Raw genomic sequence first — 25,859 nt, 5'->3', positions numbered from 1 at the left:
ATGGAGTAAACTAATGAACAACAACATTTAGGCTTCTACTTCCAGCTTATACATACTATATACATTTTACGGACACAATCTATTTCATATTTTGTTTGTTTTTAGTCCTGTCCTTCGTCTCCCATCTATTTCTGATGTCCATCCAGTTTGATTTCTATTTGCCATATATTTTTAACTGTGCTGATTTCACAAAAGTTCTGAACCTATATATGTTTTACAGACACAGAATATTTAACACTTGTTATGTTGTTATTAGTCCCACCCTTCAGGTCCTCTAGTAGTAGGATCTCGATGTTCAATGTCCTTGGTAGAGCAACATGTTCAATGCCTGTGTATTTGAGGGAGGAGATGTGATGGTTAGCTTCAACAAAGTGAGCTGCTACTGGTCAGCAGGAACTAAATGAATTGCAAACTCTGCTAAACAAGAGCTCTAAATATCTCATTCACCATGCAGACTGATGATAGGAAAAAGTTTGCGTGGAGGTGAGCACATTCTCTCTGGCGCGCGCACATTTTGGGGTATATTATGTACGTACGCACAGTTTATCAATGAGGTCCCAGGGGCTCAAAGGATTTCATGATGACCGAGGTGAGCGCTACAGGTCTGTCGTCATTCAGGCTGGTCACCTTTTTGTTTCTTAGGGACGGGGATGATGGTGGAGGATTTGAAGAAGTCCGGTACGGTGCATAGTTCCAGAGATTTCTGTCAGTGAAAACAGGGGAAAGCTGGTCAGCGCAGTGCTTTAGTGTAGCTGAAGAGATATGGTCTGAGCCTACAGCCTTCTTGCTGTTTTGCCTCTTATAGAGCTTGTTCACTTCCTGTTCTGTGGTGACGAGGGGGGAGGGTAGCCTGGGGTGGGAGGGAGGGGGGAGGTTAGTGTGTAAATCGATGGGTTGTGGGGTAGGGTGGCAGGGGGTTTTCAGGGAAGTTAGTCCTGAAGGTGTTGTCAGTTGAGGGTCAAGATGGCTGAAAATACTATTGATTCAGAACAACTGTAGTGCTCATTCAGCTGGTTTGGCAGTAGTGGGTCGTAGAGGAGCAGTGCAGACTTATTGATATCACGAAGAGACCATGAAGCTGTCCTGTGTGGTGGTTTATCTCTAGAGCAAAATTGCTAAATAGATGGAATTACTTGGAATAGGAGGCTGAGATAATAGGGAGGTAAACTATAGACATGCAGTTGGCCTATTGCTGGTAAGTAAGGGACAAATCTTAACTCGCTCAAGGATTAGGTTTACTTTATTAAATAGTGAGCCACTTTTTTATTTTATTTTTATTTCACCTTTATTTAACCAGGTAGGCAAGTTGAGAACAAGTTCTCATTTACAACTGCGACCTGGCCAAGATAAAGCAAAGCAGTTCGAAACATAACAACAGAGTTACACATGGAGTAAAACAAACATACAGTCAATAATACAGTAGAAAAATACGTCTACATACAATGTGAGCAAATGAGGTGAGATAAGGGAGGTAAAGGCAATAAATGGGCCATGGTGGCGAAGTAAATACAATATAGCAATTAAAACACTGGAATGGTTGATTTGACAGTAGATGAGTGTGCCAAGTAGAAATACTGGGGTGCAAAGGAGCAACATAAATACAGTAGGGGAAGAGGTAGTTGTTTGGGCTATTTATAGATGTGCTATGTGCAGGGATCTGTGAGCTGCTCTGACAGCTGGTGCTTAAAGCTAGTGAGGGAGATAAGTGTTTCCAGTTTTAGAGATTTTTGTAGTTCGTTCCAGCCATTGGCAGCAGAGAACTGGAAGGAGAGGTGGCCAAAGGAGGTGGTCCACTTAAGAAAGAACAAGATGGCGCCGACAGTAGGGTTGCACATTTTGGGGAATATATGGGAATTAACGGAAATATATTGTTAGGGTTGAACTAGCTATTTGTATGCATAACCTTTATAATATTCCGGGGAAGCTATGCTACAATATTAACTACATAAACTACGGGGAAATCAACTGTTGAAGACAAGAAGCACTACAACCGGCAACAGGAAGTGCGTCACGACGCTGGGATCAGCCTGCACGCCGACGGCAGGAGGAGCAAGTTTAAACCACGCTCCTCCTCCCTCGGACAGGCCAGCATTGAGCGGGAACTATCTCTGTCAGAGTATAAAAGCGAGAACAATAGAATGTGATGCCCTCTTCTCTGTTTTGCCCTGCGAGGTAAAACAGCGAGACCGTATATACGAACAACCCATTTACCACACACGTGTTTGCATTAATTAAAGTACAGCTAAATCAGAAGTTACTATGTGCTGACTATTTTGTTCTGATACCAGAAACGAACTGTCGCAACATTAACAATATGAAAATGAATATTAATACAATTTAAATGTAGATTTTTTTTGCATTGGATATATTTACCATATCATATATTGATTATATATATCTATAGTTTATATTTACCATATCATATTGAGAAAGAAACAAAAACATTTTACCTGATCATAAGTAGACATAATTGCAAATGATTAAATTCTTCTAATAGAAATAAAGAAAACAATTTAGTTACGAATTGAACTTGAGTTGACCCTTCACATGGGATGATTTTACTGAACAACAAAATAAGGGAATATTGAATGATCCCCAATAATCCATCGCATCTCCCAAAAATGTTTTCAACATACATCTGTAAAATTATGTCTTCTCCCTGGACCTCCTCAATGTCCAGCTCTTGAACATCAGACTCCGAGGCCTCATCTTCACTGTCAGTTTCCAACCTTGTTGAGGATGGCTCGTTGTCAGGCTCAAAAAACCTGAAATTTGCCCGGATGGCTACCGATTTTTCAACCCTTGTATTGGTCAGCCTGTTGCGTGTTTTGGTGTGTGTGTGTGTGTGTGTGTGTGTGTGTGTGTGTGTGTTCCCAAACAAGGACCAGTTGCGCTCTGAGGTGGCTGATGTTGGTGGGATTTGGAGGATAATTGAGGCAACAGGGGAAAGAGCCTCATATCCACAAAGTCCCTTCCACCAGGTGGCTGTTGAGGTATGTTGGCACGACTGCCATATTGCATCTCCATCCCAAAGCCCTTGCTTGGAAGTGTACTTCACCAGACTGCCAAGAACCTTGCCCTCATCCAGGCCAAGGTGGTGAGACATCGTAGTGATAACACCATAGGTCTTGTTGATCTCTGCACCAGACAGGATGCTCTTGCCAGCATACTTGGGGTCCAACGTACGCTGCGGCATGCATGGGCTTCAGGCAGAAGTCTTCACGCTTTTTGATGTATTTCAGAACTGTAGTTTCCTCTGCTTGGAGCAAAAGTGAAGTGTGCAGGGCAGTACGGATTTCTTCTCTTACATCAGACAGGATGGCATTGTCTTCCTCGATCCGTGCAATGGCTGCTGCTATAGGTTTCAGGCTGCTTACCACTCTCTCCCAAAATACATCATCCAGGAGGATCGTCTTGATGGGGCTGTCCATATCGGCAGTGATATGGCCATTTCTTGGAGAGACTCCTTCCCCTCCAGGAGACTGTCAAACATGATGACAACACCACCCCAACGGGTGTTGCTGGGAAGCTTCAATGTGGTACTCTTCTCACTTTGCTTGGTGAGGTAGATTGCTGCTATAATTTGATGACCCTTCACATTCCTAACCATTTCCTTGGCTCTCTTGTAGAGTGTATCTATTGTTTTCAGTGCCATGATGTCCTTGAGGAGCAGATTCAATGCATGAGCAGTACAGCCAATGGGTGTGATGTGACGGTAGGACTCCTCCACTTTTGACCAAGCAGCCTTCATGTTCGCAGCTCATCTGCAATGTAGAGACCGGTGTGTCTGTTGTCCCTTGTGTCTGTGCTCTTGTGGAATACTGGTTGAGGGGTGGAGATGATGTAGTTAATTATTCCTTACCCGCGAACATTTGACCACCCATCAGAGATGATTGCAATACAGTCTGCTTTCTCTATGATTTTCTTGACCTTCACTTGAACTCTGTTGAACTCTGCATCCAGAAAATGAGTAGAATACGCATGTCTGGTTGGAGGGGTGTATGCTGGGCGAAGAACATTCAAAACTCTCTTCCAATACACATTGCCTGTGAGCATCAGAGGTGAACCAGTTGCATACACCGCTCAAGCAAGACATTATCAGCATTTATCTGACTACGTTCCTCCATTGAGTCAAACTTCTGATTCCAGGAGGACCATGAGCTGTTGCTATCGATAAGGTGTCTGATTCATCCTTTTCACATCGAATTGAAGTAGAGGGACGTTTGTCAGAGGTTGCTTGTGAGCGCTGAGGGAACTTTATGCACTTGGCTAGATGATTCTGCATCTTTGTTGCATTCACATTTGATTTGGCACAGTATTTGCAAATGTACACAGTTTTTCCTTCTACATTAGCTACAGTGAAATGTCTCCACTCATCAGATAGTGCCTGTGGCATTTTCCTGTAAAGATTAGAAAAAATGAGTAAAAATAATAACACATACAATTCCATGTACAGATACAGTTGACGTAGGAAGTTTACATACACCTTAGCCAAATACATTTAAACTCAGTTTTTCACAATTCCTGACATTTAATTCTAGTACAAATACCCTGTCTTAGGTCAGTTAGGATCACCACTTTATTTTAAGAGTGTGAAATGTCAGAGTAATAGAGTGATTTATTTCAGCTTTTATTTCTTTCATTATGTTCCCAGTGGGTCAGAAGTTTACATACACTCAATTAGTATTTGGTAGCATTGCCTTTAAATTGTCTAACTTTGGTGAAACGCTTTGGGTAGCCTTCCACAAGCTTCCCACAATAAGTTGTGTGAATTTTGGCCCATTCCTCCTGACAGAGCTGGTGTAACTGAGTCAGGTTTGTAGGCCTCCTTGCTCGCACACGCTTTTTCAGTTCTGCCCACAAATGTTCTATAGGATTGAGGTCAGGGCTTTGTGATGCCCACTCCAATACCTTGACTTTGTTGTCCTTAAGCTATTTTTCCACAACTTTGGAAGTATGCTAGGGGGTCATTGTCCATTTTGGAAGACCCATTTGCGACCAAGCTTTAACTTCCTGACTGATTTCTTGAGATGTTGCTTCAATATATACACCTAATTTTCCTCCTGCAGCACCAGTTCCTCCTGCAGCGAAGCACCCCCACAACATGATGCTGCCACCCCTGTACTTCACGGTTGGGATGGTGTTATTCGGCTTGCAAGCCTCCCCCTTTCTCCTCCAAACATAACAATGGTCATTATGGCCAAACAGTTCTATTTTTGTTTCATCAGACCAGAGGACATTTCTCCAAAAAGTACGATCTTTGTCCCCATGTGCAGTTGCAAACCGTAGTCCGGCTTTTTTATGGCTGTTTTGGAGCAGTGGCTTCTTCCTTGCTGAGCGGCCTTTCAGGTTATGTCGATATAGGACTCGTTTTACTGTGGATATAGATACTTTTGTACCTGTTTCCTCCAGCATCTTCACAAGGTCCTTTGCTGTTGTTCTGGGATTGATTTGCACTTTTCACACCAAAGCACGTTCATCTCTAGGAGACAGAATGCGTCTCCTTCCTTAGTGGTATGACGGCTGCGTGGTCCCATGGTGTTTATACTTGCGTACTATTGTTTGTACAGATGAACGTGGGACCTTCAGGCATTTGGAAATTGCTCCCAAGAATGAACCAGACTTGTGGAGGTCTACAATTTTTTTTCGGAGGTCTTGGCTGATTTCCCCATGATGTCAAGCAAAGAGGCACTGCGTTTTGAAGGTAGGCCTTGAAATACATCTACAGGTACATCTCCAAATGACTCAAATTATGTCAATTAGCCTATCAGAAGCTTCTAAAGCCATGACATAATTTTCTGGAGTTTTCCAAGCTGTTTAAAGGCACAGTCAACTTAGTGTATGTGAACTTCTGACCCACTGGAATTGTGATACAGTGAAATAATCTGTCTGTAAACAATTGTTGGGAAAATGTGCTTTTGTCATGCACAAAGTTGATGTCCTAACCGACTTGCCAAAATTATAGTTTGTTAACAAGAAATTTGTGGAGTGGTTGAAAAATGAGTTTTAGTGACTCCAACCTAAGTGTACAGTGGGGGGAAAAAGTATTTGATCCCCTGCTGATTTTGTACGTTTGCCCACTGACAAAGAAAGGATCACTCTATAATTTTAATGGTAGGTTTATTTGAACAGTGTGAGACAGAATAACAACAAAAATATCCAGAAAAACGCATGTCAGAAATGTTATAAATTGATTTGCATTTTAATGAGGGAAATAAGTGATTGAGAGGGGGACAAGTAAAGATTTCTGGCTCCCAGGTGTCTTTTATACAGGTAACGAGCTGAGATTAGGAGCACACTCTTAAAGGGAGTGCTCCTAACTGCAGCTTGTTACCTGTAAAAAAGACACCTGTCCACAGAAGCAATCAATCAATCAGATTCCAAACTCTCCACCATGGTCAAGACCAAAGAGCTCTCCAAGGATGTCAGGGACAAGATTGTAGACCTACACAAGGCCGGAATGGGCTACAAGACCATCGCCAAGCAGCTTGGTGAGAAGGTGACAACATTTGGTGCGATTATTCGCAAATGGAAGAAACACAAAAGAACTGTCAATATCCCTCGGCCTGGGGCTCCATGCAAGATCTCACCCCGTGGAGATGCAATGATCATGAGAACGGTGAGGAATCAGCCCAGAACTACACGGGAGGATCTTGTCAATGATCTCAAGGCAGCTGGGACCATAGTCACCAAGAAAACAATTGGTAACACACTACGCCATGAAGGACTGAAATCCTGCAGCGCCCGCAAGGTCCCCCTGCTCAAGAATACATATCCATGCCCGTCTGAAGTTTGCCAATGAACATCTGAATGACTCAGAGGACAACTGGTGAAAGTGTTGTGGTCAGATGAGACCAAATGGAGCTCTTTGACATCAACTCAACTCGCCTTGTTTGGAGGAGGTGGAATGCTGCCTATGACCCCAAGAACACCATCTCCACCGTCAAACATGGAGGTGGAAACATTATGATTTGGGGGTGTTTTTCTGCTAAGGGGACAGGACAACTTCACCGCATCAAAGGGACGATGGACGGGGCCATGTACCGTCAAATCTTGGGTGAGAACCTCCTTCTCTCAGCCAGGGCATTGAAAATGGGTCGTGGATGGGTATTCCAGCATGACAGTGAACCAAAACACACGGCCAAGGCAACAAAGAATGTGCTTCTTCTTGAGCCAATCAAGGTCCTGGAGTGGCCTAGCCAGTCTCCAGACCTTAATCCCATAGAAGATCTGTGGAGGGAGCTGAAGGTTCGAGTTGCCAAACGTCAGCCTCGAAACCTTAATGACTTGGAGAAGATCTGCAAAGAGGAGTGGGACAAAATCCCTCCTGAGATGTGTGCAAACCTGGTGGCCAACTACAAGAAATGTCTTGCCTCTGTGATTGCCAACAAGGGTTTTGCCACCAAGTACTAAGTCATGTTTTGCAGAGGGGTCAAATACTTATTTCCCTCATTAAAATGCAAATCATTTTATAACATTTTTGACATGTGTTTTTCTGGATTTTTTTGTTGTTGTTATTCTGTCTCTCACTGTTCAAATAAACCTACTTAAAATTATAGACTGATCATTTCTTGTCAGTTGGCAAATGTACAAAATCAGCAGGGGATCAAATACTTTTTCCCCCTGCTGTATGTAAACTTCTGACTTCAACTGTAAATAGTTAAGCAGTTAGATTAAACAACTCCTTTGTTAGATAAATGTTTTAAAGTGAAACATGTATGGAAACAGGTGAATTAACACTCCCCAGTTAGCACGCTCAAGCAAGCTAAAACCCACATGGTAGCAAAACTAACTAGCAGAAGTTGTTAACCAGTTAGACATGATTTAAACACACTTTGCTGTAGCCTACTATTTACCAGTTAACAAAAAATCATGTATGTCGTATAAAATATATTCACCCCACCCAGTATTGTAGTCAAAACTTACCAGAAAGCATGTAGTCCTTGACTCAGACAGTGTAGTAGTGTGGGCTCAATAGCATTTCATTAGTGTGCAACAGGGTTGCAATTCCATTGAATTGGGGATAGTTCAAACAAAATGCCACGAGCTAGAATTGCCTTGTGTATCCGACAAAAAAGGTTTACTGTTATAAGCTAACTTTTTTTTTGATGAATGTAAGCAAAATTCCCCAAATTCCAGGGCTTAACTTCCCATGGAAAATGTCTGGAAATTTACTGGAAAGTTTCTGACCCTTTGCAACCCTAGCCGACAGACATGGTTTCCCTGTTTCTATCTCCTAGCCAACTTTGCATTATTTCATTTTTTTGTTATTTCTTACATTATTTGCTCAGAACGTTTCTTGTATTGTTACCACCAGCCGAAAATAACTTTTGGATATTAGATCAGTGGGCTCACACCAGAAATTCGAGCTGAAATTTGACCTGGATCCTTTATTTGAAATTCCCGAGGCAGCTCTATTTATCCCGGGCTCTGCACCAAGATGCCGGAGAAGAGGAAGAAGTAGGACCCTAGTCAGTCTCCGGTGGCGTGCATACCATCCACCGCTTCCAAGTATATTACTTGCTAACTTTCAGTCCCTGGATGATAAAGTAGACGAGCTTAGGGCGAGGATATCCGTCCAGGGAGACATCAGAAACTGTAACATACTCTGTTTTACTGAATCATGGATCATTGCTACTCTCTACTCCGGGATGCCTACAAGTCCCTCCTCCACCCTCCCTTAGGCATATCAGATCATGCCTCCAATCTGCTCCTCACCAGAGGAGGAACTTAAGCAGGAAGCTCCCGTGGTAAGGATGTTGTTTCCACTGTGACGATTACAACTTATACAAACCAAAAACTGAGGCATATGGCAGCTTTCGCTCAAAAATGAAAGCACGAACCACCACATTTAACTATCGGCGTGTACAAACAGACAAGCTGACCTCAGTAAGGCAATCGGAGGCAAAAGGACAGTACAGAGACAAAGTAGAGTCACAATTCAATGGCTCAAACACGAGATGTATGTGGCAGGGACTCCAGACAATCAGAGATTATAAAGGGAAAGCCAGCTACGTCGTGAAAACCGACAGCTCGCTCCCGGAAGTGCTAAACACATTCACCCGCTTTGAGAAAAACAACATTGAGCCGCTGACGCAGGCCCTCAACGCTCACAAGGAATGTGTGCGCTCGTTCTCCATGTCCGACGTGACTAAATAATTATAAGCATGTTAACCCCTGCAAGGCTGCCGGTCCAGATGGCATCCCAAGCGGCGTCCTCAGAGCATGTGCAGACCAGCTCTCTGAAGTTTTTACGGACATATTCCATTTCTCCATATCCCAGTCTGTTGTCCCACTTGCTTCAAGATCTCCATCATTGTTCCTGTACCCAAGAAAGTGAAGGTAACTGAACTAAATGACTCTCGCCCCGTAGCACTCACTACTTTCATCATGAAGTGCTTTGAAAGGCAGGTTAGGGACCATATCACCACCACCTTACCTGACACCCTAGACCCACTACAATTCACATATAGCCCCAACAGATCCATGGACGATGGAGTCGCCATTTCACTGCACACTCTCTTATCCCAACTGGACAAGATAAATACCTACTGTATGTAAGAATGCTGTTTGACTACAGCTCAGCCTTCAGCACCACAGTGCCCTCCAAGCTCATCACTAAGCTCAGGGCCCTGGATCTGAACACCTCCATGTGCAACTGGGTCCAGGACTTCCTGACGGGCTGACCCCAAGTGGTGAAGGTAGGCAAAAACACCTCCGCCATGCTGATCTTCAACATGGCATGGCCACGTACATCTCCAACTCAATTATCAAGTTTGATGACGACACAACAGTGGTAGGCCTGATTACCAACAATGACTAGACAGCCTACAGGGAGGAGGTGATAACCCTGGCAGAGTGGTGCCAGGAAAATAACCTCTCCCTCAGCGTCAACAAAACAAAGGAGCTGATCGTGGACTACAGGCGACAGTAGAGAGAGCACGCACCCCTCATCGACAGGGCCTCAGTGGAGAGGGTCAAAAGCTTCGAGTTCCATCACTGATGACCTGAATGGTCCCTTTACATAGACAGTGCCTGAAGAAGGTGCAACAGCGCCTCTTCAACAGGAGGCTGAAGAAATCCGTCTAACAGTGCATTCGGAAAGTTTTCAGACCCCTTGACTTGTTACACATTTTATTACGTTACAGCCTTATTCAAAAATGTATTAAATCGTTTTTTTCTCATCAATCTACACACAATTCCCCATAATGACAGTGAAAACAACAGGTTTTTAGAAATGATGTACATAAGTATTCAGACCGTTTGCTATGAGACGCGAAATTGAGCTCCGATGCATCCTGTTTCCATTGATCGTCCTTGATGTTTTTAAAACCTGTAATAAATATAATTGATTGGACATGATTTTGAATGGCACACACCTGTCTATATAAGGTCCCACAGCTGACAGTGCATGTCAGAGCAACAATCAAGCCATGAGGTCGAAGGAATTGTCCGTAAAGCTCCGAGACAGGATTGTGTCAAGGCACTGAGCTGGGGAAGGGTACTAAAACATTTCTGCATCATTGAAGGTCCCAAAGAAAGCAGTGACCTCCATCATTCTTAAATGAAAGAAGTTTGGAAGCGCCAAGACTCTTCCTATAGCAATCTGGGGAGAAGGGCCTTGGTCGGGGAGGTGACCAAGAACCCAATGGTCACTCTGACAGAGCTTCAGAGTTCCTCTGTGGAGATGGGAGAACCTTCCAGAAGGACAACCATCTCTGCAGCGCTCCACCAATCAGGCCTTTTGTGATGGCCAGACGGAATCAGTCCTCCAGTAAAATGCACACTTCCGCCCGCATGGAGTTTGCCAAAAGGCACCTAAAGACTCTGACCATGAGGAACAAGAATCTCTGGTCTGATGAAACCAAGATTAAACTCTTTGGCCTGAATGCCAAGCATCACGTCTGGAGGAAACCTGGTTAATGTTGCATAGGCTTATGTTTTTTTTTAAAGTCATGTTTGGAAAACATCTGAGCGGTAGATCTGACTCAAACTGATCTCGACAAAGGTTGGTGACCACTGGTCTAAGGGTGTCTGAGATGGAGTTAATGTGCCATAACCATCCTCTCAAAGCACTTCATAATTACAGAAGTCAATGCTACAGGGCTGTGGTCATTGTGCCTTTTAGAATTCTTAGGGACAAGAATTTTGGTGGTCATCTTAAAACAGGTTGAAAGTTACCGCATGCTCTATGAACGCACCCTGGAATACTGTCGGGCCTTTCCGGTGTTGACCTGATTCAAGATGTTTCTCGCATTGGCCTTGGAGAGCACGTTCCCTCTGGGTTGGTGACAGTCCTTACACCCGGTACGATGTTGTCAAAGCGTGCCTAAAATGCATTGAGTTTGTCTGGTAGAGAGGCATCGTTGGTCAGATCACTGTTGGGTCTTCCTTTGTAATCCGTAATGGACTGTAGCCCCTGCCACATGCGGCAGGCGTTGGAGCCTGTGCAATATGATTCCACCTTTTTCCTAATATGTCCTTTTGCTTGTTTGATGACTGCGTAGGTCATGGCGGGACCAATGCCTGTCCTCAACCGTAGCCTCGAGTGGTCTACGGCAGCTCTGTGTGTGGTAGCCATGTCCTTTTAGTTTAGCACCAACCTCAGTGTTAATCCAGGGCTTTTGATTGGGGAAGCAGCAAACCCTCACCGTGGGGACAACGTCGTCGATACATTTTCTAATGAAGCCGGTGACGGAGGTGGTTAGCTCGTCAATGTTATCTGCGGCGTCTCGAAACAACATATTTCAATCAGGGCTAACAAAGCAGTCCTGTAGCATAATCTTTGATTCCGGTGACCCTTTCTCAATGGAGAGAGACGTATGTACTTCCTGTTTTTAGTTTCTGCTTTTAAACAAGAAGCAGGAGTACAGAGTCATGATCTGATTTGCCGAATGATGGGGTGCCTTATGCTTGCCTGTAGGGCTGGGTGATATGGCCAAAATCTCATATCCCGATATAGGGCACTTCTTATATCCCGATAACGATACATGTCACGATATAGTACATTTTCTGTAAATTCAATGAATAAATAGTTTATAAAATGACCACATGTAAAGGCCTATTTCTTATTACATTTTGAATTATACTCAACAAATATAAGGTACTTACTCATATTTGGTTATTTCTCCTTTTATTTAGAACCTTTGTGCAAATTTTAAATTAAGCATGTAACAAAATATTAATGTAGAAAATCTAAAAAGGTAAATAGAAAACACTTCAACTATAGTTGCAAACAAAATAAACATAGGCCTTGTATATATTGGGGGCTTACCTGTTTTGCATGCTATTTTGGCATTAATAAGTGTCACATCAATTTGGTACCTTCAGTCGAGTGTTGGCACCAACTCATGAAACCCCTGTTTCTCGACCGTGTAAATTGGGGCCACGTCTTTGCAGATGTAAGTTGTAACGGCAGCTGTTATCTCCTTCCATCTTTGTGATTCTTTGCCATATGGTGTGCCGCGGGCAAAAGCCTCTTGCAACGTCTGAGTCGGGTTTGTTTTGAGCACTCGACTGTACTTTTTGGGGTCTCATCCGTAGACTCTCTCCGTACTGTTTCACATGATTCTTGCGTAGGTGGTAAGAGGTTAGTGGTGTTTGAGCCTGTTGTTGGGACCGACCTACGGCATATTTTGCAGAGGACGGTTTTCTGGTCCGTGTCAGACTTTTCATAACCAAACCACGTCCATTTGACCGAAGTAGCCCCTCTTTTAGGTACGAGCTCCGTGTGTCCGTGCTCTGTGTCATGTTCACTCTCCTCCATTTTTGTTTGTGCTGCAAATTTCAGAACGCAAAGCGTTATCCAATTTCCGAAAAATATTGCCTTAGAGTGTGATTTGCGACACAACGAAATAGACAATACAGCATAATATGAAACGATATGAAGCGTGAAAATGCTAATATAGCTACCATTGAATTGGATTTGTGCCACAAATACTAAATTTAAAAAAGAATGCCCGGAACAGCACTATCTAGTGGTCAGAACCTGGTAATATCAGGATACTTCCTACTGGATAGGACAACTTCAATGACAAATTTCTCTGGACGGGGGAGAAACATCACCAAATTCAGTGTGAATAGATTACATAGGATGAAGAAACAATACTCCGAACTGCAGCACCATACTACTTGTGAGACATAGAGAACTGATACTATATACTCATTGTTGGGTGGGATTGGCGTGGGTGGCTTTTCACCATTTCTTTGGATTCCTCATGTCTAACTCATTGTTAGAAAAAGGTTTAGTCCAAATCGGATGTTGGGTGTAATATTTATTAAATATATGAATTCTTATAAATTAAAATGGCCAATTTGGGTGCAATCAATTAGCTTAATTTCTTAGATCAAATCATATTTCAACACAATAAAGCTGCAGGAATGCTAATCTTTTTCTAACAATATAAACAATTTCAGAACAATCTGAGATGGTGTCAATCCTCTTTCTTGTGCTCTTTGAGGCGGAACGACCCATTGGAATCCCCCTTTCAAAGACTTGTTGAGAGATTGATGCAAGATAAGTAATATCACATGTAAGTAAAAGACAACTACACAAGCTAGTCTTGAGGGCACATGCAGAATTCATTGTCTCCAGAATTCATCTTCAACAATGTGTGTGTGATTCGTGTAGAGTTTTAGTTCAATTTGACAACTTAAACTAAGTTGTATGAGTCCCTCAAGCATCCAGATGTATCTGAAGGAAATGTAATTGATATTGTATTGTTTGGGGAAAGGACAGAAACACAAGGCAATGTGCTGAGGAAGATAAATGGGCTGCCCTACATTTTAGGCCAAATTCAAAACATTCTTTGTGCTGTTCAAATAACTTGGCATGGCAGGGTATAACAAAGAACTGCCACAGCACCCCACCCTAGGCCTGGGACAGAAACGCACCAGGACATGAGTTCTGCCAAGAACAGACATTAACAGAAACATCAGATCACTGGAGAAACAATAACCTCAGAAACAGACAGCCCAGGTGAGTGTGTGGAGGTTTGACTACGGTCTTTAGTTTAGCTTTAGCAGGTTGTATGAACCACGTCATGAGAAGCTCGGGTCTCTCACTTCAAATGACCCTCTTCTTTCTCCAGACCAGGATGCAGAGTTTGCGGCCAGACCCGAAGGCTCAGTACAGCAGCGTATACGAGGCCCTGAGAAGGATCATCCAAACAGAGGGTCTCCTCAGACCCTTGAGGGGCCTCAACATCACCATGCTGGGGGCTGGCCCTGCCCACGCTCTCTACTTTGCCTGCTACGAACGGGTCAAGTGCACACTCAGCGAAGTAATTCAGAATGGAGGAAACAGCCACATAGCCAATGGTACAGTACAGTTCTGTTTCCCTTGGAACTCTCATGTTTCACACTGACCACTGGAAGGTGACCACTGGAACATGGCACAGAAAGAAGTTAATTGTTTTGGCAGTTTTGATAAACTTACAGTATAAATAATTGGCTTGAGACAGTTGAGGTGAAAACTGATGTAGTATCACATGAGCTATTGTATGTTGATGGGTGGTAACATGTGGAGGCCTGACTGACTGATGACTCTGTCCCAACTAGGACTGGCAGGCTGTGTGGCCACTGTGCTGCATGACGCAGTCATGAACCCAGCTGAAGGTAAGGCTTTCAAAGGGGGCATTTGGGTGTTCGATTTAGATTTTTGTGAGGTTCTCAATTAGAAATGAGTACAGAATATGAACCCCCTTTTCTTTGTTCCCCTGTCTGTGTGACGATGCTGTCCTGCATGGTGTCTTAGTGGTGAAACAGCGGATGCAGATGTACAACTCTCCCTACCGGAACCTGTTGGACTGTGTTCGGACTATACGACATACTGAGGGGCTCGCAGCCTTCTACCGCAGCTACAGCACACAGCTGGCCATGAACATTCCCTTCCAGGCTGTCCACTTTATGACCTATGAGCTGATGCAGGAGCGACTCAACCCCCACAGACAGTACCACCCCGGCAGCCACATACTGTCTGGGGCTGCGGCGGGGGCCGTGTCTGCAGCCATAACCACCCCACTGGATGTGTGTAAGACCCTGCTCAACACACAGGAGAACGTAGCGCTCAGCTCCATGCACATCAGCGGTCACCTCACAGGCATGGCCAATGCCTTCAGGACAGTGTATCGCTTTGGCGGCATGGCTGCCTTCTTCAAAGGGATCCAGGCCCGGGTCATATACCAGATGCCCTCCACTGCAATTGCCTGGTCAGTCTATGAGTTCTTTAAGTACTTCCTGACCAAGCAGCAGATGGAGGGAGAGGCTGGGACAGCAGGCCCAGTCTGAGGAAGGGCTGTGGACGGTGTCGACCATCCACCACACGTATTCTGGAAGCTCCTGGTTCTCCAATGGAATCAATGGCAAAAGTCTCATCGTGTACGCAATGTCGTGTTCATAATTTATATCTGTGTGCTGTTGTGTAATAATCTCTGTGTTTTCTCAAAGGGAAGTCACTGCAATGGAGGAAGTTTGAAAGACTTGCTGTGGGAGTGGTAGACTGTGGCACTCCTTACCCTTCTTACCTACTCAGCAAGCCCTTCCATTGTACAGTGTCATTCATTAGAGGAATGGAGGCTGTTACATAAACAGGAAATGCACAGAGATGGCTTGTCTTTCCATTAATGCAGAGAAAAGGGCATCTTCATATGGCAACAGGCTTTTTTCACAAATCACCTGTTCACTACGCGCACAACACTCCCAACTTCGTCTATCTCTATCTGGTGATTGTGTTTGGCTACATTCATACAGTATGTATACTGAACAAAAATATAAATGCAACATGCAATTTCAACGATTTTACTGAGTTACAGATCATATAAGGAAATCAATCAATTAAGAGATTCATTAGGCCCAAATCTATGGATTTCACATGACTGGGCAGGGGTACAGCCATTGGTGGGCCTGGGAGGGCATAGGCCCACTCATTGGGGAGCCAGGCCCAGCCAATCAGATTGAGTATTTCCCAACAAAAGGGCTTTATTACAGTCAGAAATACCACTCAGTTTCATCAGCTGTCCGGGTGGCTGGTCTCAGACGATGCTGCAGGTGAAGAAGTCAGATGTGGCGGTCCTGGGCTGGTGCGGTTACACGTGGTCTGCGTTTGTGAGGCCGGTTTGCGTACTGCCAAATTCTCTAAAACGACGTTGGAGGCGGCTTATGGTAGAGACATTAACATCTCTGGCAACAGCTCTGGTGGACATTTCTGCAGTCAGCATGCCAATTGCACGCTCCTTCAAAAATAAAGGGCCACATTTTATTGTCCCCAGCACAAGGTGTACCTGTTTTAATGATCATGCCGTTTTAATCAGCTTCTTGATATGCCACACCTGTCAGGTGGATGGATTATTTTAGCAAAGGAGAAATGTTCACTAGCAGGGATGTAAAGAAATTTGTGCACATTTGTGCTTTTTTTGTGCGTATGGGGAAAAAAATGGGATGTTTTATTTCAGCTCATGAAACAGAGGACCAACACTTTACATGTTGCGTTTATATTTTTGTTCAGTATGGATCTGATATGGGAACACTTTTTTTAAATGTACTTTTCAGTGCTTGTATTTTATGGATTTGGAAGAGACACGTGGCTATTTGCTTGATTTTATTTTCTTGTGTATTTATAAAGGACTGTTTGAACACATTCCTGAGTCTCGCTGCACAGTAAACACAGAACAATTGCGCTTTCAAAGTGCCTCTTTAGTAATGAAGTCCGCTACAAGCTAAGCTTTTTATGTTGTTCAGGTCCTAAATAGAAATAGATTGGACTGATCATCATTATTTCCATGATCATAATCATTGTTTGCCATTAAAAGGGCTTATCATTCTGTGGATTGAATCTCAAATGGTCTTTTAAATGTTACCTCTGGAAGCCAGGTTTGATCAATCATAGCAAGAAACCACTCATGTCAAAACCAAATGTACTGAAATGGTACCATATTGCTATTTTTCCTTGGTCAGAAGGTTGGCATCATGCAATGTGGCTGTAGTCTGAGCTGAACCTTTCAAGATTAGGGATATTTTCTATTCTGTGTTAGAAATGCAGTTCTGAGAATTACATACAGTAGTGCATTGGTTCAACCCGCAAATGTTGGTTTATTTTAATTTTCATGTTGGGTATTTTCACATTATATTGGTCTTCATTCAAACCTCTGCACCTCCCATACTCAAGACTGCAGTAGTTTAGTTTCAGTAATTTATTTTAACCACACAGTGAAGTGAGTCGGCCTCCTTTTCCTGAGCTTACTGGAATCCCTCGAAATAAGCCGTAACGGCCCAAATATTAGCCTTGTTTGAGCACGGTAGTAGGCTTATGCACTGGAATCATGCACAATGATCAAGAGTGTTAGTGTAAATTGTATAACGATCTTCTATGTTGCAGAGAATAAGCTTTTTAAAAATATTTTTATGCAATCCCTTTAAGCAGTGGATTCTGTCTGTGACAGTGAGACCAGTACTAATGGTTGACCAGATGAGCTGTTTGTTCTCTGGCATGTTTTAGCCAGTTACTGTGCTCTCCCTCTTCCCAGCATCTTGGCTCAGTGTTTTCTGCTCCGAAGACAAGACATTTCTCCACATATTGCTGTAACCACAAAGCTGCGAGATTTGTTTGTTTTTAAATAAATGCTTATGTTTTATTTTCATTCACCATAAAGTTCTATGAGATCTCCAAAGATCAGTCCCTCAAATGTAGGCTAATTCATTCCTTGTTAAAATCCTAAAGATATGCATTGTATGCTTCCACTCGCAAACTTGTATTTTTGAAGTTAGCGGTGTGAAATAATAATAAATTAAAGGACTGCTTATTGGAAGTCCTTTCATTCCAAGCATCATCTCCAGCCAAAATATCTTTAGCGTCTTTTTCTTTGGATTTCTTCATTTAAGCTTGTAATTTAGCTGTCTTGAGGTTTATTGCCTTATGTTTGAAAAGTATCTGTGGGTGCCTCAGCATTTTTATGAAGGGTAGCGATATGGTCATTTCTTCTCCAAATGTACTGTATCTGTGGAGGCTGACGTGTTTGATGGAAGGGGATATTTTAGTCTAAACTGGGACTACCAGGTAAACAGTGGTAGAGAGAAGTTGGCACAGTACATGACCATTTCTTTTCATTTAAATTGTCACTCTCTTAATTTGAGCCTTTTCTGTGTGTTTTATAGAATTACACCTATGTTTTTGCTAAATATCACAGCTATTGTTTATGTAAATGTAAACAAATATGCAACACTAACACATTTAGGTCAATTAAATTCAAGCTTTTTTACAACTATTGGACAGCTGAAGGTTAATTCATTTGATGTTAGTTTATGGCATATTGTTGGTTCATATTTCTGAAAAGTGAATTCAAGACTTGTCTTGTATGATTCTGTACAAATCAAATGTTATTTGTCACATGCACCGAATACAACAGGTGTAGACCTTACTGTGAAATTCCTTAACCAACAATACAGTTCAAGAAATAGAGTTAAGAAAATGTTTACTAAATTAACTAAAGTTAAAAAAAGAAAAGTAACACAAGAATATACCGGGATTTCTTAGAAGCGTCCGGATTAGTGTCCCGCTCCTTGGAAGCGGCAGCTCTAGCCTTTTTAGCTCGGTGTGGATGTTGCCTGTAATCCAAATGCAGAACATGCAATTTCTGTACTGACTTTTATTCAATTTGTATTAATCTTATGCTTAAATGCTTGTCATTCAGTTGATGGAATTCAAAAGCACTCACCAGGTTATTTAACCCCTCTTCAATAATACTGCTCTTATACATTGTTAAATGTTTAGCAGGACTGATATTCTATTTAAGAAATAGATGGGTTGGTTGATAATTCAAGATTAATTAGAATATTGGAAACATTTGATTAACTAATATTGTTCACAGATTCAGTCTGAAGTACCTTTTTTTTAGCTTATGATAAAATATCCACAGAATACAGGTCTTGCCTTGTTTAGACACATTGCATTACAGCCCTGGAGATATAAGGAAAAATACTTGAAGAAAAAGCCTTGCTTAATTATCTAGCTTGTCTAACTTGACCGTAAGATCATTTCAACAATGTACATTGTAAGTATTATTATGTATGCCACATTAAGTGATTTTATATATTTCAATGGAGATTGGGTAATTAAAATCTTATCCAGGTATGTTCATCATGTAACGTTGTTGCTGCTTTTTTGCACACAACAAAACAAGGGGGGAACCTGGGATGATATGACTAGAGTGCCATCTACAGTAAAATTTATATTTTAGATTTGGGGAAAAAAACACCATGCAAATGTTAAAATGATTGTGGTTATGCTGCTACAGTATGTAACACTGGAGCTCAAATAAAATGCAAGTGGTCAATGCTGTGTTTATTGGATAAACCTATTATTTTTGTTGACAATGATGTAAAGGAGTATCACTGAGGGCTCAATCTAAAGTAGTCTGATCAGTCTACCTTAAACTTTGTTGCATTAGAACCAATAGAGGGCACTATAGTTGAAAGTTAATCTCATGGATAGCCTCCTTAATCCAGCCTGCACCCATGAGGGCACTGCTAGAGTTGTTGGCCTATATCCAAGATAGACCAGAGCTTGTCCTTTCCAAATTGAGTACCACTGTATGAGTCCTAATATCTTTATAAATCCTAGCGGTAAAACCCGGTAATAGTTACAATCCTTCTTTCACCATTCATTTTTCTGTTTGGGATTTTACTACTACTTCATATAAATCAAATGTTATTTGTCACATGCGCCGAATACAGCAGGTGTAGACCTTACTGTGAAATGCTTACTTACAAGCCCTTAACCAACAATGCAGATTTGGTTAATAACAAATAATTAAAGAGCAGCAGTAAATAACAATAGCAGGGCATACCGGTACAGAGTCAATGTGCGGGTGCACCGGTATTGAGGTAATATGTATGTGTAGGTAGAGTTATTAAAGTGACTATGCATAGATAATAACAGAGTAGCAGCAGTGTTAAGGGGGGGGGAATGAGAAGAGTCTGGGTAGCCATTTGATTAGCTGTTCAGGAGTCTTATGGCTTGGGGGTAAAAACTGTTGAGAAGCCTTTTTGTCCCAGACTTGGCACTCCGGTACCGCTTGCCATGTGGTATTAGAGAGAACTGTCTATGGCTGGGGTCTTTGACAATTTTTGGGGCCTTCCTCTGACACCACCTGGTGTAGAGGTCCTGGAAGGCAGGCAGCTTAGCCCCAGTGATGTACTGGGCCTTACGCACTACCCTCTGTAGTGCCTTGCGGTCGGAGGCCGAGCAGTTGCCGTAGCAGGCAGTAATGCAACCAGTCAGGATGCTCTCGATTTTGCAGCTGTAGAACCTTTTGGGGATCTCAGGACCCATGCCAAATCGTTTTAATTTCCTGAGGGGGAATAGGCTTTGTAGTGCCCTCTTCACGACTGTCTTGGTGTGTTTGGCCAATTCTAGTTTGTTGTTGATGTGGACACCAAGGAACTTGAAGCTCTCAACCTGCTCCACTACAGCCCCGTCGATGAGAATGGGGGCGTGCTCGGTCCTCCTTTTCCTGTAGTCCACAATAATCTCCTTAGTCTTGGTTACGTTGAGGGATAGGTTGTTATTCTGGCACCACCCGGTCAGGTCTCTGACTTCCTCCCTATAGGCTGTCTCGTCATTGTCGGGTGGTGCCAGAATAACAATCTATCCCTCAACGTAACCAAGACTAAGGAGATGATTGTGGACTACAGGAAAAGGAGGACCGAGCACGCCCCCATTCTCATCGACGGGGCTGTAGTGGAGCACCACTGTATGAGTCCTTTTCATGAAGACTGTTCCAAGTCGGGAGAAGAACCAAACGTGCTTGCCTGCGTCTTCTCAGGAGTCCAGCAGAAACTGCAGGATGGTCATTGACTGTACTGACATTGAAGTTGCTACTCCAAGTCCGATGGATCTGCAGAATCAAACCTACTCTGTGTACCATTCAATGCACTCCTTCAAGCTACTCCTGGGAGTTGCACCTAATGCGATGATAACATACTGCAGTGATCTGGATCCGTGTCGGACAAAGCCATTGTCCAGAAGTCAGGGTTTGAGAAGATCTTCACACCTGGATACATGATTTTGGCAGACAAAGGTTTTGATCCAGAGCTTGATGGCTGCAGTAGTTACTGTGAAGTTTTCTCCATTCCTGAACCACGGAAGGTTCACAGAGTGCGATACATCTCACAAAAGACATGGTGAAAAACAGGATCCATGTTGAGAGGGAAAATGCTTGACTAGCATTGTTAAATACCCACCACTGAGTGCATCCCTCAGACCATCTGATGCATGGACATCCTGTGGCAGTGTGAGCAGAGCACAAGTGTCCAGTTGTGGAGACTGCAGCACATCGAGCCTGTGGACGAACAGGTCAGTAACTCATCAAATATGATACAATATTGTGTAAAACATTGAATTTGGCCTACCAGACGAGCTAAATAACGTCTATGCTCGCTTCGAGGCAAGTAACACTGAAACATGCATGAGAGCATCAGCTGTTCCGGACGACTGTGTGATCATGCTCTCCGCAGCCGATGTAAGACCTTCAAACAGGTCAACATTCACAAGACCAGACCGATTACCAGGACGTGTACTGCGAGCATGCGCTGACCAACTGGCAAATGTCTTCACTGATATTTTCAACCTCTCCCTATCCGAGTCTGTAATACCAACATGTTTTAAGCAGACCACCATAGTCCCTGTGCCCAAGAACACTAAGGTAACCTGACTACATTATTCTTATTTTTCTTCACATATCTTTTTTATATATTTTTCTAAACTCAACTTCAAAACACTCTCCTGCAACCCGCCTCACCCAATGTGGTGTGGATCTGTTTTTTTTCCTAAAGTGTTTTTATTTACCTCGAATCCGGAATCCCCCAACAGAAGCTAGCCAGCTCACTAGCTACTAGCTAGTAGTCAGCTAACCACTGCTAGCGGTCATCAGCTAACCTTTGGCTCGGAAAGCTCTCGCCAGTTTGTACAACGCGACTCAAACCAGAGCATACCGGACCTATTTTCTCACCATATCCCTGGATTCCTACCGCAAGCTCTGGACATTTTCACCTGGATCATCGCAGCTAGCTAGCTGCTATCCGAGTGACTACTGGCTAACGTCGGTCCCGGAGCAAGCACCAATTAGCCTGGAGCTAGCCCATGCTTGGCCCTTTCTCCCGGCTGGCTAAAGAGGCCCATCAGCCACTCCTGGGCTACAATACCTGGACCCCTTCTACTGCCGGTATGGGGCAGTATGGAACCCCGCCGATCCTTCACAACTGGACTACAATGTAATCTGCTCGAGGGGATACTCAACTGGCCTCTACATCGCCACGTCCCCTGAATGCCCATCTGCTAGCCGTGCCCCGCTAGCTGCTAGCCGCAGCCCACTAGATGTCTAGAGCATATTGGACTGTTAGCTGTATAGATCCATCGGCCAATTTATTGGGCCACTATACCTTTTTTGCCAATTGGACTTGGACCCCTCTGCTACTCGGAACCCTACTAATCCATCACGACTGGTATATCGACGTCACCGCAAGCGGAGGCTAAAACAGACTTTCCATCCATCGAGACGTCCCTCTAAGGCCCTTCTGCTAGCTTGCTAGCCCCGGCCTGCTAGCTGTCTGAATCGCCGTGTCTCCAGCCAGCCCAACCACTCACTGGACCCCTATTGATCACCCAGCTACGCATGCCTCTCCCTAATATCAATATGCCTTGTCCATTACTGTCCTGGTTAGTGATTATTGTCTTATTTCACTGTAGAGCCTCTAGCCCTGCTCAATATGCTTTAACCTACCATTTAGTTCCACCTCCCACATATGCGGTGACATCACCTGGTTTAAACATCTCTAGAGACAATATCTCTCTCATCATTACTCAATGCCTAGGTTTACCTCCAATGTACTAACGTCCTACCATACCTCTGTCTGTACATTATGCCTTGAATCTATTCTATCGCGCCCAGAAACCTGCTCCTTTTACTCTCTGCTCTGAACGCACTAGACGACCAGTCCTGATAGCCTTTAGCCGTACCCTTATCCTATTCCTCCTCTGTTCCTCTGGGGATGTAGAGGTTAATCCAGGCCCTGCAGTGCCTAGCTCCACTCCCACTCCCCAGGTGCTCTCATTTGTTGACTTCTGTAACCATAAAAGCCTTGGTTTCATGTATGTTAACATTAGAAGCCTCCTCCCTAAGTTTATTTTATTCACTGCTTTAGCACACTCTGACAACCCGGATGTCCTAGCCGTGTCTGAATCCTGGCTTAGGAAGACCACCAAAAACACTGAAATTTCCATCCCTAACTATAACATTTTCCGACAAGATAGAACTGCCAAAGGGGGCGGAGTTGCAATCTACTGCAGAGTTCTGTTTTACTATCCAGGTCTGTACCCAAACAATTTGAGCTTCTACTTCTAAAAATCCACCTTTCCAGAAACAAGTCTCTCACCGTTGCCGCTTGCTATAGACCACCCTCTGCCCCCAGCTGTGCCCTGGACACTATATGTGAATTGATTGCCCCCCATCTATCTTCCGAGCTCGTGTTGCTAGGTGACCTAAACTGTGACATGCTTAACACCCCGGCCATCCTACAATCTAAGCTTGATGCCCTCAATCTCACACAAATTATCAATGAACCCACCAGGTACAACCCCAAATTCATAAAAACGGGCACCCTCATAGATATCATCCTAACCAACTTGCCCTCCAAATACACCTCTGCTGTTTTCAACCAAGATCTCAGCAACCTATTCCCCCTCGGGAGACTGAAAAATTTGGCATGGGTCCTCAGATCCTCAAAAAGTTTTACAGCTGCACCATCAAAAGCATCCTGATGGGTTGCATCACTACCTGGTATGGCAACTGCTCGGCCTCCGACTGCAAGGCACTACAGAGAGTTGTGTGTACGGTCCAGTACATCACCGGGGCCAAGCTTCCTGCCATCCAGGACCTCTATACCAGGCGGTGTCCGAGGAATTGTCAAAGACTCCAGCCACCCTAGTCATAGAGTGTTTTCTCTGCTACCGCACGGCAGGCGGTACCGGAGTGCTAGATCCAAGAGGCTTCTAAATAGCTTCTACCCACAAGCCTTAAGACTCCTGAACAGCAAATCAAATGGCTACCCAGACTATTTACATTGCCCCCCCCACCCCCATACGCTGCTGCTACCCAAACGGCGTTCCTTACAGGTGAAGGGTGGCTATTTGAAGAATCTCAAATATAAAATATAATTTCATTTAACACTTTTTTTGGTTACTACATGATTCCATGTGTTATTTCATAGTTTTGATGTCTTCACTGTTATTCTATAGTGTAGAAAATAGTAAAAATAAAGAAACTCTTGAATGGGCAGGTGTTCTAAAACTTATGACCGGTAGTGTAAATTCCTACTGTGCACATGATAAAATGCTATGTTAATTGTGTTGTACCACTGAATGAAACTGTGAGAGATGCACTCAGACCAGTCTTTGTGATTGAACTTACATTAACTACAGTACTTTAGTTGGCTGCTTTGAGCAAAACTTGTATGTTATATAACATTCTGGGAGCCTAGTGTGCGTATGAACTATTTGGAATATTTTTGGACCCTTGGCTTCCCTGAAAACAGGTACTGACAGGAGGTGCGACTAGAACGCTGATCCAGTGCCCCCCAAAAAAAAACCAAATTGGAATTAAACCGCAATGTAAGACCAAAAACGGATTTGTGCGGAAACTATTTACAAGATATTTAGATGTTCACTGTTGCAGTGCCAATTTTGTGAGCATGTGGTCCTTGAAAAGCTCCTCTAGTCCAGCAATATGAGTCTGCCCAAGGTCGTCACGCTGGATGGTGATGGAGGGTTCGGTGGTCCACACAACGAAGGATAAAGTGTCCCTTCCAGTGATGTGGAGCTGCCCTTGAACCTGGTGCCAGTAAGGATGATCTTCACGGAGGCTGTAAGACACCCCCTCTGGATATAGAAATCCTTTGACTTCACTGCCTCTTCAATGGTAAGGTCCCTTGCACCATACGGTCGCTTGACCTCCACCACTGTTGTGGTGCCCACCAGACCATCTGGTGATTCCAGGATCCCAGACCATGTGACCCAAGGTCCTGACTCCTGCACATCCATCCCTGTAGCCATTTTAAATGCCTTGATGTTCTCCTCTTTATCTGTGCTTCACTTTACAGACAACACCCCATCCAATGACACCTTGAAATGTATTTGTTGTAATAAATGTGCTATATAAATAGTTTTCTTTTATTGATGACATTACAGCTGTAGAATATTTCATAAACTGTCATTTTCACATGAGGACAAGTGCAGTTTTTCCATAAACTTTTTTTGTTATCTTGGGATTTTATCACTTGACATATCAATCATATAGTGGGAAGGATCCTATAAATCAAAACGGAATGCATGTAGAACTCTGAATAAATAAATACTTTGCCTTTTTGAAGATTTGTCTCTGGTCATGAAACTACAATACAGGCTGGATGTCTAAACAAAAGTCCATTCTGAATGTCAATAGATTGTTTTATTCATTCTCAATGACAACATTCTAGAATTACCGCTCATCGAGTTACCGCTAATCAAAGTCTGGTATCAGGGGTAATCTGGTTAATAATTATGTCATTGAATAAGTGGTTCTTTGTATAGAAAACATTGTATTGCTAAGATGCTCAAACTTAATAGCTATGCTCACCGACACCGGATAAGTTGCGTCATGCTGGCCCTGACCAAACCGGTAAGTTGCCTCTAACCAAAGTGGTCTTCTTCCCTTTTAATGTTGTTTTCCTCATCCTTGAAAAATGCCATAAGGTATGAAATGGACACCAAGTTGACATACTGTACAAACAATTATCTAGGCTAAGTAAAGCAAAACATTTTTTTGATCTAC

General features: G+C 43.3%; 1 protein-coding gene across 5 annotated transcripts in view; it reads left to right on the top strand.

Moving 5' to 3' along the window:
• LOC106585578 (mitoferrin-1) overlaps positions 1-19,328 on the top strand; it is a 31,976-nt gene extending 12,648 nt beyond the window's left edge. For 2 of the 5 annotated variants that reach the window (XM_014171956.2, XM_014171954.2), the window contains 3 exons: positions 14,091-14,319; positions 14,560-14,616; positions 14,756-19,328. In XM_014171956.2, the coding sequence (XP_014027431.1) occupies positions 14,091-14,319; positions 14,560-14,616; positions 14,756-15,288 (819 nt within the window). In that variant the 3' untranslated portion in view covers positions 15,289-19,328. The other 3 variants (XM_014171957.2, XM_014171959.2, XM_045706728.1) reach the window with 3 other exon arrangements.
• The last annotated feature ends 6,531 nt before the right edge of the window (positions 19,329-25,859 follow it).

Source organism: Salmo salar, chromosome ssa24 (genome assembly GCF_905237065.1).
Source record: "Salmo salar chromosome ssa24, Ssal_v3.1, whole genome shotgun sequence".
Classification (NCBI taxonomy): domain Eukaryota; kingdom Metazoa; phylum Chordata; class Actinopteri; order Salmoniformes; family Salmonidae; genus Salmo; species Salmo salar.
Note: the sequence above shows the minus strand (reverse complement) of the source record. Positions and strands in the feature narration are given on the sequence as shown.